This window comes from Lottia gigantea, assembly GCF_000327385.1.
Source record: "Lottia gigantea unplaced genomic scaffold LOTGIsca_14, whole genome shotgun sequence".
NCBI lineage: Eukaryota > Metazoa > Mollusca > Gastropoda > Lottiidae > Lottia > Lottia gigantea.
Window position 1 is genome coordinate 928,008 of NW_008707617.1, and position 15,513 is coordinate 943,520.

The following is a 15,513-nucleotide window of genomic DNA, read 5'->3' on the forward strand; positions in this document are numbered from 1 at the left end:
ATGCACCAAATCAATTCAATTTTCGAAATTTTCTTGGGAGAAATATTATCTTAAAGTAGTGAATAATTTCTATAAAAAGCTTTACGACAGATCTCACAACACTATTATTTTCAATACTTTAGTAATTCCTATTTAATGATTTACGACAGATCTCACAACACTATTATTTTCAATAATTTAGTAATGTCTATTAAAAGCTTTACGACAGATCTCACAACACTATTATCTTCAATAATTTAGTAATTTCAATAAAAAGCTTTACGACAGATCTCACAACACTATTATCTTCAATAATTTAGTAATTCCTATTTAATGATTTACGACAGATCTCAAAACAATATTATCTTCAATAATTTAGTAAGTTCTATTAAAAGCTTTACGACAGATCTCTCAACGCTATTATTTTCAATACTTTAGTAATTCCTATTAAATGATTTATGTCAGACCTCACAACACTATTATCTTCAATAATTTCTATTAAAAGATTTACGACAGATCTCACAACACTATTATCTTCAATAATTTAGTAATGTCTATTAAATGATTTACGACAGTTCTCACAACACTATTATCTTCAATAATTTAGTAATTCCTATTAAATGATTTACGATAGACCTCACAACACTATTATCTTCAATAATTTCTATTAAAAGATTTACGACAGATCTCACAACACTATTATCTTCAATAATTTAGTAATGTCTATTAAATGATTTACGACAGTTCTCACAACACTATTATCTTCAATAATTTAGTAATTCCTATTTAAAGCTTTACGACAGATCTCACAACACTATTATTTTCAATAATTTAGTAATTCCTATTAAATGATTTACGTCAGACCTCACAACACTATTATCTTCAATAATTTCTATTAAAAGATTTACGACAGATCTCACAACACTATTATCTTCAATAATTTAGTAATGTCTATTAAATGATTTACGACAGTTCTCACAACACTATTATCTTCAATAATTTAGTAATTCCTATTAAATGATTTACGACAGACCTCACAACACTATTATCTTCAATAATTTCTATTAAAAGATTTACGACAGATCTCACAACACTATTATCTTCAATAATTTAGTAATGTCTATTAAATGATTTACGACAGTTCTCACAACACTATTATCTTCAATAATTTAGTAATTCCTATTTAAAGCTTTACGACAGATCTCACAACACTATTATTTTCAATAATTTAGTAATTCCTATTAAATGATTTACGTCAGACCTCACAACACTATTATCTTCAATAATTTCTATTAAAAGATTTACGACAGATCTCACAACACTATTATCTTCAATAATTTAGTAATGTCTATTAAATGATTTACGACAGTTCTCACAACACTATTATCTTCAATAATTTAGTAATTCCTATTAAATGATTTACGACAGACCTCACAACACTATTATCTTCAATAATTTCTATTAAAAGATTTACGACAGATCTCACAACACTATTATCTTCAATAATTTAGTAATGTCTATTAAATGATTTACGACAGATCTCACAACACTATTATCTTCAATAATTTAGTAAATTCTATCAAAAGATTAACCACAGGCCTCACAACACTATTATCTTAAAGTGCTTAGTGGTAGTGGCGGCTAGAGAATGGGGGTACAAAATGGGGGCAGCTGACTTCATAGAGGACAAGTGTCGAGCTTCAGACTCAAATTGTGGCAGCTCTCCGGGCCACGGAGGCATGAGAGGGATCCCCCCCCCACCCCCCCAAGGAAATTTGTATAAAATGGAATTGATTTAGTGGATTTTGACATATAATTTGGTTCGAAAACGTATAATATCCATATTTTTAATTGTGTTAAAAATGAAGTCAGGGTACAAACAATAGGCGGACCTATACATTTGTTCACTTCACTCAAAGAAAATTCAAACAAATATGTAGGAGTGCGTGATGAAATTAAAATAACAATTAAATTTTTGATAAGATCTGAGTTGAAATAAGTTTAGTAAACTCACAGAGGGCTAAGAACCTAATACCTTAGTCTTATACAGCTATTTGAAAAAAATTAACAATGGGTTATATTTTCTAGTCATTCTCAAGACATAATTAAAGATTATCATGTAATCAATTGATCGATCAAGCATTTCGATTGATTAAATCTAATGACGTAGTTAGTAATGGTAATCTAATATGGTTTTGTATTCTAAACAAAAACATATTGATCTTTGTGTATAATAAGAGCTTTGTATTGAATGTACCTTTGATGAATACTTTTGAAGGGCGTACGCAGAATAGGGTTAACTTTTCTCAGATTATTCGAACATCATAAAGGATTTTTTATTTATCACCGACATCACAAACTTATTAGAAGTAGGCGTATAAAATCGCGTATCTCTGGACAGCGAGATGGGTTGCCTCCGTAAGCATAGTTATATTTCTGAGGAGAGGTGGAATATCTGCCCAGAACCGAAAAGAACCAGAGTTTCTTTGAAAATATTTGCGACGGCTGCCCAATTAAGGTCGGGTGGTTGCATATTATACCAAGGTGTACCAAGGTGTGAATCCCAGAATATCAAGAGGCAATCTGATATCGGCACCGGACTCGTACACGAAAGAAAAGCAATCTGTGACCCAAAGTCACGTTCATTTTCCTTGGTAAATTCAGCAACCTCCTCTAACCCACCCACCCCAAACCTAGGATTTAACAGTCATTCACCACAGGGCTGAACATTATGCGGATATTGGACTTCTTTTTTAACAATAAGTCACAATAATAGTTGCATGGATTATCAAATTACCCACTAGGGAGTTGAATGTTAAAGTGGGTTTTATTTCATTAATGATCAGAATGCATAATAGAGATCACAGGGGCCCGAGGTTGTCGGTAGAAGTCTGAAGTATTTGAAAATTTCCTTTAATACTGCAGACGAAATGTACTTGATAAGCTAATCAAGAATAGTTTCCGGATAGGAAAAACATCAACTTGGGGTACCGGTTCCTGAAACCTTCATTTACAAAATAGAGCTATTTTTTTCAATTTGATGAAGATTTCAATGACCTCTCTACATCAGGATTTCAATATGTAAAACCACCCGATCTATCTTTTTGTGTAAAGACGTCGATGCAATTTCAAAGACAAGGTCCAAACGGACTCTGATAATTTGCAACTGTGGAAAATACGTTGTTGGTGTAGACCATGGATATGTCTATATTGGGTTTCTTATCGAATCTTTCCTTTGTAGCTAATTAAATTACGTTAAATTACAAATTTTATAATGCATAATACATTTTAGCGAGTCCCTGTGATGTACAGAGCTACCGGGTTTCTAAAGGTATTTAGATAAGAAATCTAGTAAAGATCACATTAGTCAGGATTAAGTGTGATCAGTAACTGACTTATACCAACTTTAACCGATAATATTTAACAAATAAGGAAAAGTCAGATTGGACGAGATAAGACAGCTACAAAAAACATGAGTACTTCTTTAAAACGAGCGTCAATTGATCAAGGTACAAGAGCTTCTTTGATCATGACTTCTGCAGCGTTGAGCGGACGACCAACGCCGTTCTTCAAGATTGAGAACACTTACAAATTGGAACCAGATAAACCGTTTTCACCAAGTGCTGTGTCTAAAGTTATTAAAGGAATTTTTGAAGAGGAATTAAAGAATAAATTTTACGAACCTGCACAATGTAATTTACTTTCAGCTCAATTAGCAGATCTCATCAAAAAGGGAGTGAAAGATTTGGGATTTTCAAGATATAAGCTAGTGACAATGGTAGCTGTTGGAGAACCCAAATCAGCGTCGGTAGCGTTCACAAGCCGCTGTATTTGGAATGACAAAGTGGATAATTATTCAGAATTTGTTTATAATGGTGATAATATATATGCTGTTGGTTTAGTCTATGGAATATATAGTGAATAACCCACAGCAGTTTAAAACTATCGACGACGTTAGTAGAAATTTTATGTGTGCACATCTGTAAAATTCTTATGATCTTTTATGTAAACTGTATGGTTACTTGATATCTTGGATGACCAATTTTGATTAAAAACGAAAAGAACTTACAAGGTTTTTAGTTAACACTTCCCCATAACGTGCTGCCACAGTTATCTACTTGAAGACATGCCCGGTTTGGTCATCACCCTGCCTTGGATATCTTCTTTTCACCAAACATGAGATGCATGGCCGAATGGCTTACTCTTTAAATAAATATGCCAGTACCAACAACAAAAATGGACTCTTTTAATCCAATCCTTTTAATCCAGTCTTTGTGTATAATATGTTTCACTTCCTATTAGTTGATATAAATCAATTCAAAGGAAACAATATAAATAATAAAAAAATATTTCTGCTTTCTATCATTTTTTTTTTATTCCGTTTTATATTTTTGAAAACAAAAAATATGACAAAACAATGTCATAGACACATATTTTTGTATAATAAATGCACATGATAAAATCTAGAATATTACAAAAAAAAATGACAACAAAAACAACAGAATGATTGTTTTTAAAAGCTATGAGAAATAAAATAATGAAATTAAGATCCAAATTTACAAAAAAATATTACTTATATTTCTTATATTTACATACAGAACTAATTCAATCTGGATTCATCATTACTTGAAGTAACAATTTATGTTATAAATACAACAAAAATTATCCCAAATTAAATACAGATTTTGACTATATTTGGGATCCTTTTTGTCTTTTTTATGATTAAAGTTTAGGTCTGATTTGACCAAATTTGTTAGGTCTGCTTTGCCTATAACCATGAGCAATTCCAAAATCATTTATTTGTTGTCAGCAAAGTACAGTCTTTTGTTATACATTTACCAATTCTCTCCCACACAAGACCACAATATGGTCATTTGCCTTAGTGAATGGTATTGCCAAGCGTGCCTAATTATGGGGTGACAGACAAAAATATATTACAACTACAATACCGTGCTCCAAAAGAAAGAAAGAAGGAAAATAAAATCAAAATAGACAAAATCATCATTATATGATTCTTCTATATACATATATAAGAATTTCATTCAAATTATTTCATATTTAATAAAAGATGGAAATATTCTACATCTTTGATATAAGTAAATTAGCAGCCAACGTTGTCACATATTTCAACATCTACTGAAATATAAAAAGAATCATTTAAAGGGACTTGAAGACATATAGAAATAAAATGTGAAATTTCTAGTTTGAGGTATTTTTATAGTACTTCTGAAGACTATTAACATTTATTAAACCCTGAAAATGAAAACCAGGGCCTTTAAAAGTGCCTTAGTCTTGTTCTCCTAAATGAAATTCTCCTCTCCTAAAGGCATCTTTAATAACATTCTAAACTCACTATTGTGATAATATATAGCAGCTTTATTTTAGTCATGACACTATAGACAACAGGAAGTTATTAAATTATTGATTTATAAGGAGTCAAAAGGATTAATTGAGAAGATTACAGGTCATAACTCATAATACATATATTTTTAATTTTTTTTCTTCTGAATTTTAAAAGGGTGCATACTTGTAAATTAACTTATCAACTTACTTTTTTTATGGTCTTCCTTGTGCTGTTCTTGATCCTGACACATACATATCTATAATAAATAATATAGTATTATTAGACATATATATATATCTTCCCTTACTTGAATTAAAGTAGATCTAGTTAATTACTGTAAAAAAATATACAGCTTCTGACTAGTCGAGTTATGTACTGTTCACATGCGAGTATAGCATAGGATAATAATCGCACTTCATTCTATTTCTTTATTAACTGTTTTCGATTTAGATGTACATATTAATGAACCCATTTTTCAAAATCCTGTTTTATTTGTAATAAGAATTTCTATAAGGAACTTTGTTCAACTTTGATAGGAGACAGTTCATCTGTCAAAATAAAATAAATGGTCTTACTAGTATTTCTGGATGATGGAATATTTGAGTGTTGTTTATAATAATTTGATCCACCATTTGGCCCCTGCTATAAAAAATGAAATAAAATATTTACAAATTGGGAGTTATAATGGGTATATTCATGACAATAAACATTATAACAAGTGAAAAGATTTTTATATAATTTCCACCTACTACGAGCATTGATAAAGATATTTGGAGAATGAGCCAAGTTACATTAATGTCAAATCAAGAAACTTTTAGTTACCGAACCTCATAGCTTTCATTGCCGGGAATTTTATGCTGGTTATGCACCCAGGTATACAAGAAAAAAACATGTTATCAGTGTCAGGTCTCTTATTGCCTACGACCATAGGCTTTCATTTGAAAGCACAGCATTTAGTTTTTTGTTTGAGAGCCTGTGTTCAATATATTTTGCAATATTTTAAAGGGATTGTAAAGAGGTTTTTTCTAAATTTTTTATGTGTATCGGGAACACTAATAGCTTCAATTTGCACCATTCTAATTTTCATTCAGATGTCTGTAATTCCACTAAAACTAATGCGTTTTATGACGTCACTATAGGGGAGCTAGCGGAAGCTACGTTTAATATCTATGCAGTTCCCCTCTGGTGACGACATAAAACGCCTTAGTTTTCGTGGAATTGCATGAGCCACAAACATCGGAATGAAAATTGGAATGGTGCAAATTGATGCTATCAGTGTCCCCGATACACATAAAAAGTTTAGAAAACACCATTATGATCCCTTTAAGATGAAAATCATCCATTAATAAAGCAAGCCAAGCCAAGCCAAGCAACAATTGGTCTGTTTATGTATATATTTCAAGGCCAAAGCTTAATAGAACCTTATTAAAAACGGACATTTGAGCTGTGATAGATAATGAGATATTAGAAACTGAGTTTGTTGATGGTAGATTGCTAATCTATGATTTAAAATGTCCAAAATTTAGGATTATATCATATTGTATAGAAATTTGCAATAAAAGCAAATATCTAGGGGACTTTATTCATAAAAATAAATACTTTATCAAACAATAAGAATGCATATTAATTTTAATAGCTGAAAATTTATATTATGTATGTAAATTCATATAACATATAAAATCACATAGCGTGAAACTCTGAGTAACAACATGATTCATGTTCTGTTTTAATAATTTTTTTTATTGTTTTTTCAATACAACTCCAGATTTTCTTATGGACTGAAAGCATTTGACCCCAAGGTGAAAGTTTAAGAATAAGACATATGTTTATGTGTCAAGGATTCTGTCTAGTTGGTGCTAGAAAATGATCTTTTTACAACTTAAGCCTAACTTAAACTTGAGAGAGATAAAACCAGAGGAATCAGTCAATAATCGGCAATTAAGTTTGCGGTACAAATTGGCAATGAACAAACACTGAATTATGGAGGTACAAAATGGCAATGAACAAACACTGAATTATGGAGGTACAAATTGGCAATGAACAAACACTGAATTATGGAGGTACAAATTGGCAATGAACAAACAATGAATTATGATGGTACAAATTGGGAATGAACAAACACTGAATTATGGAAGCACATATTGGCTATGAACAAATACTGAATTATGGAGGTACAAATTGGCAATGAACAAACACTGAATTATGGAGGTACAAATTGGCAATGAACAAACAATGAATTATGAAGGTACAAATTGGGAATGAACAAACACTGAATTATGGAAGCACAAATTGGCTATGAACAAATACTGAATTATGGAGGCACAAATTGGCTATAACAAACACTGAAGAATGAAAACACATCAAAGTAACAATGATACCTGTCTATGATGTTGTAATGGTATATTATTGTATGGTTGATGAATATATGTATTATACATATCTAAATGACTACCAAATGGAACATTACTGTGTGCAGATTGTACATTGGCATGTCCAGATGTGTCATAAACCTAAGATATATCAAACAGCATGTCAAGAACAAAATTTTCCCCAAAAAACTGTCCTGACTGTGCAAACCAATAAGACTTTATGTATACTTTGGCAGCAGAGTCGATAAATTTTTGGCTGATGCAAAACGTTCCGTTTTCCGTCAGGACCAGAATGCAATAAAGAGTGACATTACAGTAAAGTGGTCTGGGATCAGTTCTTAAACTGTAGTGATATTTGAAACCATTCTTGATACTTTCTTGGGTATGTGCAGTAAAGCATTTTGAGAACAGTTAGTGTTTACATTACATCAATTTATCAAGACTACCACTTCAAGGTTGGTCAGAATTTGAACAGTTCTCAAAATGCTGTTTACATTACACAAAACTTATCAGTGAAACCATACTAGAACCAATTCATTGAACCAGTTCATTGTAAATTCTAATTCCTTGTAGAAAAATATCTTCAAACTAAAATGAAAGCTGTTGACAATACACTCTAAAATGCACTAAGTCAATAGATATTTCTAACTATATATATTTACCTGTGAACTAGGATTGGGTATTAATGGTTGTGAATTATCTATCTTAATAGACATTAAAGGCATAGGTCCATTTCTTCCACCCTCACTAACTTGTCTTCGAACTGAAAAGAATCAATAGAGATAGGGAGATTTAAATCAGACCTTAAACTTAAGTCATAAGATAATCTGCCATTTCCACCAATGATTAATGAGTAAGAATGTATTTTAAATTGTCTATCTTCATATTCTTCAGTCATCTGAATATGTGATTTTCCAGTTGATCAAGTTAAATTTTAGCCATCAGCAGTATCATAATGAAAATCCTAAGACCCAAATCTAATTTTTATCAAATTGTAGACTAATCAGACATCAGTTTTTATCATGGGAAGTGATATGGATACCTAACATTAAGTTCGATTAACTTGTCAAAAATAAAAGCTGATAAAAATTGGATGAAAGTTTGATCTAATTGTTATAAGACTGCGTTTGGGAAATATTTCAGTATCATCATATCAGTCAAGTCTTACCTGGTGTAGGTAACAGAGCTGACTTGTGTTCAATACTACCATTATAGGAATTATTTCTCCTTCTGGACTCTCTACCTGGTGAATTCCTCATACCATTTCTATCATTATAAATACTGCCTTGTTGATGACCAGATGATGATCTACTGGGTGGTTGATGAGGGGAATGTTGGTGCTGATGATGAGAAGAATGAGATGGCTGATGTGGTGAATGGGGATGAGGGAGGGGTTGGGCTTCATAATTACTGACGTGATGAGATTGGGGATAATGAGACTGATGGTTTGATGATCTAGAATGCTGTTGCTGATGTGAATTATATTGTTGCTGATTAGAATGCTGTTGCTGCTGTAGATGATGTTGGTGATGTGAATTGTTATTTTGTTTTATATGTTGTTGTTGTTGCTGCAGCAGCTGTTGCTGTTGTTGTAGTTGTCTTTGTTCTTTATATTTTTGCTCTCTGAAATGAAAACAAAGTCTGCATCAAATTGAAAAGGCTGGACTCATAATACAAAGATACACATGTCACAGACACATAAGACACACAGTCTTGTCTCAGCCTTACAGACACATCTCAGACATACAGTCAAGTCTAATCACAGTCATATATATCAATTTGGTTAAACGCAATGAGCTTTATTCATTCCATACCTTTCTTTTTTACGCTGTAAATTTTTAAGATGTTGAGGACATTTTTTAGCAATGTGTCCTATTTTACCACATTCCCTACAACCTCTATCATTAGGAGGTCGACCTTCTGTTAGTAATAATGGATCAAAAAAATAGTCCTGAAATAGAAAACATTTAATTCATAGCACCATATTATATAACTTTCAAACCATTATTGCCAGAAGGAAAGTGTTGAAACAAGTTTTGTTCATTTATGATTTTAGATAAGATAATCCCAAAATATATTATGTATTTGGAGCATTCAAAAACAGCATCAGTTGAAAAAAAAAAAAAATGTCAATTCTGTCTTACACTATATTGAAAAACGAGAGCAGCAGATCTAGTCTAACACTTGGTCACCATTTTTCAACCAATCTTACAATCAAAATGTACTGTAAATTGTAAACTTTACCAGGGAAAAATAGAACACTTGAAATAAAAACTGAGCAAAAACTGTGGGATATAGATATACTCACTGCTGGTGTGATATATTTCTCTATTAAATGTGGTACTGTATCAAATGGAACACCATATAACTCTCTAGCATTAATTAATGCTCTTAATATATAGTTATTCACTGTAATATAAACATATAACATAACATATAACATAGCAGATAACATACCATCAGATTACCAGATCATGATCATGAAAATATTACAGAACCTGGAATCTTGGGAGCATGGTTGATATGGATTCCAATTTTGGCCAGTGTGCAACAATCAGTTGACTTTAAATAAGCCATCTTTTCTCATTATTCTACTTGAGTTCAGATAATTCAGACAAAATCTAAGCAAGATAGTTAGTTACAAGGACTCTCAGTGCTTCCATACCGTCCGATTATAGGTAGCAATGGTACAGAAGAAACCTGCTCAGAACACTCCAATTGAGCGCCACCAATACCAATAGATAGACAGTACTTACTTTTCTTTGAAAGTCCTCCACCAAGATTATGGTTTAAATCAAATGGATCTGGAAAATTGATAAGAAATTATTTCATCTTAGCATACAGAATTTCGTTATTTAAGACCAAAAAAATGCAAAAGGTCAGATAGAGGGAGTATATTATGTATAAATTTTGGAAATATTGATAGCATTATCAGTCTGCATCTATGTAAAAAGCATCATCCCTACCTTCAACAGCAAGACATTCACCATTCCACAATTTTTCAAACCTAGTTAAAGGTCTCTTCTGTCTGATATTAATTACATTATCTTTAATAGGGAATTCACTATAATATTTAAATAATCCCAACCATAATTCCCCTATACCTTGTCTGTTTTTACCAAATTCTGGCCATACCTTAGGCTGAAATACAACATAAGAGGCTGCTTACAGAAAAAAAGTAAAAGAAAGTAACCACTATATTTTATAAATATAACTACTTAAGTTCACAAGGGATCCTTTCTACCAGCTGGTCCTTGGCCAAACCTTGGTATTGATCTTTTCAGGATTCTCTGTACCCATTTACAACAGGGCCAACTGGAATTATGAGTGAAATCATTGGACTTGCACACACTAACCAACCAAAATAAGAACAGCCCCTGTTTTTTCGACCTAACCAAGCAAATGGTGTCATGTAAAGAACCAACTCTCTAAACCACTTTTACTCATCAAATCAGCAATTATGAATGCAGATAATGTAGCTTGTAAATTGTCTTCTACATCATTGGAAATATTTGTTAGTAGAGATAAAAGGGTACCAACATAGTAAGAAGAAACATACCAATGCCCTGAGATCTTCATAAAACCACACATTCCAGCCTTCTACTAGTTGTTCAGGTTTATCTTCTTTAGGATTATAAAGCTACAAACATATTCAAGAGTAATGCTTTAAAATGCTTTGAAAACCATGCTGGATAATGGTAGGACAATTGAAGTCAATTTTCGAGAGAAAGACAAAAGAAGAAATCACAAAATTCCACAGAACACTTTTCTTGCACATTTCTGTTTTCAAACAAGTTGTCTATTCAAGATCACAAGCATAGATGCTAATACTAGTAGTTAAGGAAGACTGTTTAGGACAATGGCAGTTTTTTGCCTTAACCTTTCAGAAAAAGCACTGCTCAGCCATTTTACCTCATTGATATGCATAGACCTTCCAATTGTCTACTTAATATTTCTGATGGAAAGAAATAGCCATTACCTCTTGTAAGACTGGTATAACTGGAGGTGAACATTGTTGTAAATAATGTAATAACATTAAAACATAGGCATATGATGATAAACTACCTTTAGAGGCATCTCCAATCTCACAAATCTGTAGATATATATAAATAAACCATTAAAATTCATTAAAAACTACCATTCATTAGTTCATAGCTAAGTCAAAGATTTCTAAATTTTTTCATTCATACTATACGGATAATAACCCTAGAACTGAGTCTGTTTATTGGCCATCCAAACCCTTAAACTCATTAAATTCAAAATGATTAGAAATCATATATTTGTTTAGACGAGAAGGCAATCAACATTGGGTAAATAAATTTTATAGAGAAACTTACTTTGGCAAAAACTTTAAAAGCGTAACCTAATATGGATACCCTCTCATCTATACTGGAATAGGCTTCTAGTAATTTAGTGTTATGTTGTGCCTGAAATCAATAATCATTATGATCAGATAATCGGTGATATCAGGAAAACAGACTGGAATCAAACCTTCTTGCTTAGATAAATGTGGAGCTGATCCGGTTGAGGATAATCCAGAAACCCTGATATCCGCAGGATCTGGGAACAGAATATTTACAATGGAAAAGTAACCGTTAATCTGGTGCTCCAGTTTCCAGTACACGACTGTGATTGGGAACCAATTATCAAATTCTATAGTAATTAATATTCATCATCCAGTCACGTTGTCACTGTATACATGTATAACCACTACCTTGTTAATTTATGCTATTGCCTGTTACAAAATAATCCATAGTTAATGGATATCATTTTGATGATTTTGATGCTTATTAACATAGATGTTAATGGATTTATTTGATTATAGAGGGATTCTGTAGTATAGTTATGACACCAGATAAGTCCACTGATGAACAAAGACTCATTTTAACCAAGTTGAAAAATGTCAATGTTTTGATTATCCTAAGAGGTAGTATACCTCTATAAGTAGTATTAATATAGGCTTACCAATGTATTATAAAGACTAATATCGCCTTCTAAACCACTATGTCGATGTCTAAATTTCACAATGGGTACTTTAGCTGTTGTAATTGCTGTAATGGATCTCAAGCCATCATGTTTCTCCAACACGTTAGCTAGACTTTTAATAATTTCTGCAAAATCCAAACCCTACAAATATAAACACAAATAAACATTATTTACATCTGTTACATCTGTTACATCTATCTGTTTTCAAAACAAGAAATCATGTAAAGGCTTTAAAGGGATTGTAAAGAGGTTTTCTAAATTTTGTGTGTATCTGGGAAATTTGTACCATTCCAATTTTCAGTCCAAGGTCTGTGGTTCCAGAGGTCACTAATCACAAAATTTTCATTATCACAAAAGGCCCTTTGCGATTGGTGCAAACTGATGCTTTCAGTGTACCTTTAAGCATTTATAAATCCTCTTTACAATACCTTTAAGGCTTGAGGAATGACAGCATTCTGGCAAACCTCCACAGAATCAATGAAAATTTCACAACTTTACTATAATTTATGTTCTAATGATGACAAGTTCTGCTTTTCAATCAATTTTGTATCTTAAAATATATTTGACAATAAATATTCCCAAGTTAACAATAACCATACCATCTCATACCATATTTTATATTTCCTAATAAAATGCCAATGGATATAAAAAAAATCTTGTAACTTGAGCCAAGATCTCAGAAAGTTTTATACGTCACATAAGAATGTTAAAAGAATTCCAGTAATTTTGAGGAACATTACCTCTGCAGTTTTATCTTTAAAAGTTAAACAAATATCCAGATCACTTTTAGAAAAACCAAATCCATTACAAGATGATCCAAACAGTTGTAGACAGGCATCTAAACAAAAATACCAAAATAAACCATTATAAAGTTCAAATCATCAAATTCATTTCTGATCATCAGATTATTTTCATTTCCAGGTACCCATGTATCAATCAAAGCAGTATCACAGCGCAATTTAAAAAAAATTCCTTTTAAAACAAAACGTTTTAGCATGGATGATTGGGTGGATTAACCAATTCAGATATTAAGAAGTACTCTTAAGTATACTTTGAGTCAAAAATCATTTTCAAAACAAAAATTTACATAATGACATACCTGGGTATAATTTTCTCTGTATGAATGATTCAACATCACGTAATATCCTTTGTCTATCATACATTTCTTGACTTGTTGGAGCAAAATCTTCTACAAATTGAAGAATATTGCCATTAACATTGATTTCTGACTTACTGAACACCTGATATCAATCTCATTTTTCAAAATTTACAACAACAAAAAAATTTTAAATTTAAAAAAAAAATATCTAGTCCAAATAACTTAATACCCGTTTTTAAGATCTCTGTTCTTTTCGAAAGAAAAATGCCTGCATTCATGTGTTTACTTGTCTTCAAGCCATTAACTCATATAGTATGATATTATATATATATGTAGAGAGAGCTGATGAAAAAAAACCAGAACATTCCAACTTACGTATTACATTTTGCAGTGTTTTTGTTAAAACTTGTAGATGTTGATTGGTCATAGTGGGCAATGGACGTAAATTAGGTAAAACATCATCCGGACAACTTTCTTTTAGATGACCTTCAGTATCACAAAAACCACATATCACAGGTAACCCCTGGAAAGAGCATCAACAACAGATAACTGCAGTGATATATTTAATCCAGTCATATTTAAGATTTCTGTCACATTATAGAAAATATCACTATCACTTGAGTTCAAGTGGAAAAAGAATTTGAGCAGGTGTTGCTTGCTAGGTGGATCATGCTTATTTTCTAAAACAAGCGGGAGAAAAAGAAATATAAGATCTTGTCGAAACACAGAACTACTGATCTCGTTGGACAATCAACTCATATTTCGTCAATCCCATGACTGTCCAATCCCTGTTATATATGTACATAAATAAAGGCTTACCTTGCCGTCAGATAAAACAGTCTCTGTAAACTGATAATAACACTGTTTATTAATAACACTGGGTAGATCAATATAGTCCTCTAACTTTATAGTGATCTGAGCTTCTGTTTTAACACTGCTTTTATACTCTTCTAACGCATCTTTAATAACTTTTACAGCAACACTTCTAGCAAACTGAATAACACTACTTGAATTGTCACTTTCGCTAGCGCTTGCGTCACTGTGTAGTATCGATGTACTATTTGAATTACTAGAATCTACTGAAGCAGGGTTCGACTCCCCACTAACAGAGTCGCTCTGTTCTGCTACACTTGCAGCAGAGTCCTGTTTAGATTTTTCTTTGTAATCCTCAAAAGCAAATGCGGCAGCCATTTTTTCCAGATTTTCCATTGGAATCCAGGACTGTCCATCTTGTTTTCTTGGTAAACCAAAGTAATAATAGGCTTTACGTAAGGTATCGTGTAAATATTCTGTTATCATTGCATTATTCACTGTTCTGGCTACATTTAGTTTTGGTGCAAATGGATCTAAAATGTAAAATTATTGTTGCTATCAATAACCTGGCCGTTTATGGAATAGGAAAAAGTTTTTTTTCACAAAAAATTTCAGGTTAAGAAATAATTGCAATAATGATATATCATGATACGTATTGTATCTTGGTATGGTTGAAAATACTCAGCACTAGTTGGAACATGATTTTTAATTGGCAGTTCTGATTTGTACCATTGGTCAAAGCAGAGGTCATCAGGTCACGGCAAAGGTTATTCATATGAGGAAATTGGAAGGGTGTTAGACCCTAAATCAAGTAGTTGCTTAAAAATGAAAATAAAAAATAAAACAATGCTTGGTCTAATTTTTATCATACTGATTTTAAATTTGTTACTTAATTAAATTGTTGGACCTGACAAGAGCAACTC

The 15,513-nt window shown here is 31.9% G+C and overlaps 2 protein-coding genes across 2 annotated transcripts; one reads left to right on the forward strand and one right to left on the reverse strand.

Moving 5' to 3' along the window:
• Positions 1 to 3,508: 3,508 nt before the first annotated feature.
• Positions 3,509 to 3,904, forward strand: LOTGIDRAFT_111691 (hypothetical protein; the record flags this gene model as incomplete). The annotated part of the gene is made up of 1 exon (XM_009049642.1): positions 3,509 to 3,904. The coding sequence occupies one exon, from the start codon at positions 3,509 to 3,511 to the stop codon at positions 3,902 to 3,904; it is 396 nt and encodes a 131-aa protein (XP_009047890.1).
• A 5,571-nt stretch (positions 3,905 to 9,475) lies between these two features.
• Positions 9,476 to 11,788, reverse strand: LOTGIDRAFT_111955 (hypothetical protein; the record flags this gene model as incomplete). The annotated part of the gene is made up of 6 exons (XM_009049643.1): positions 9,476 to 9,643; positions 10,001 to 10,101; positions 10,449 to 10,496; positions 10,659 to 10,833; positions 11,252 to 11,332; positions 11,672 to 11,788. Coding segments are annotated over 6 exons (690 nt in total), but the record flags the coding sequence as incomplete, so codon positions are not given.
• Between the last annotated feature and the right edge of the window lie 3,725 nt (positions 11,789 to 15,513).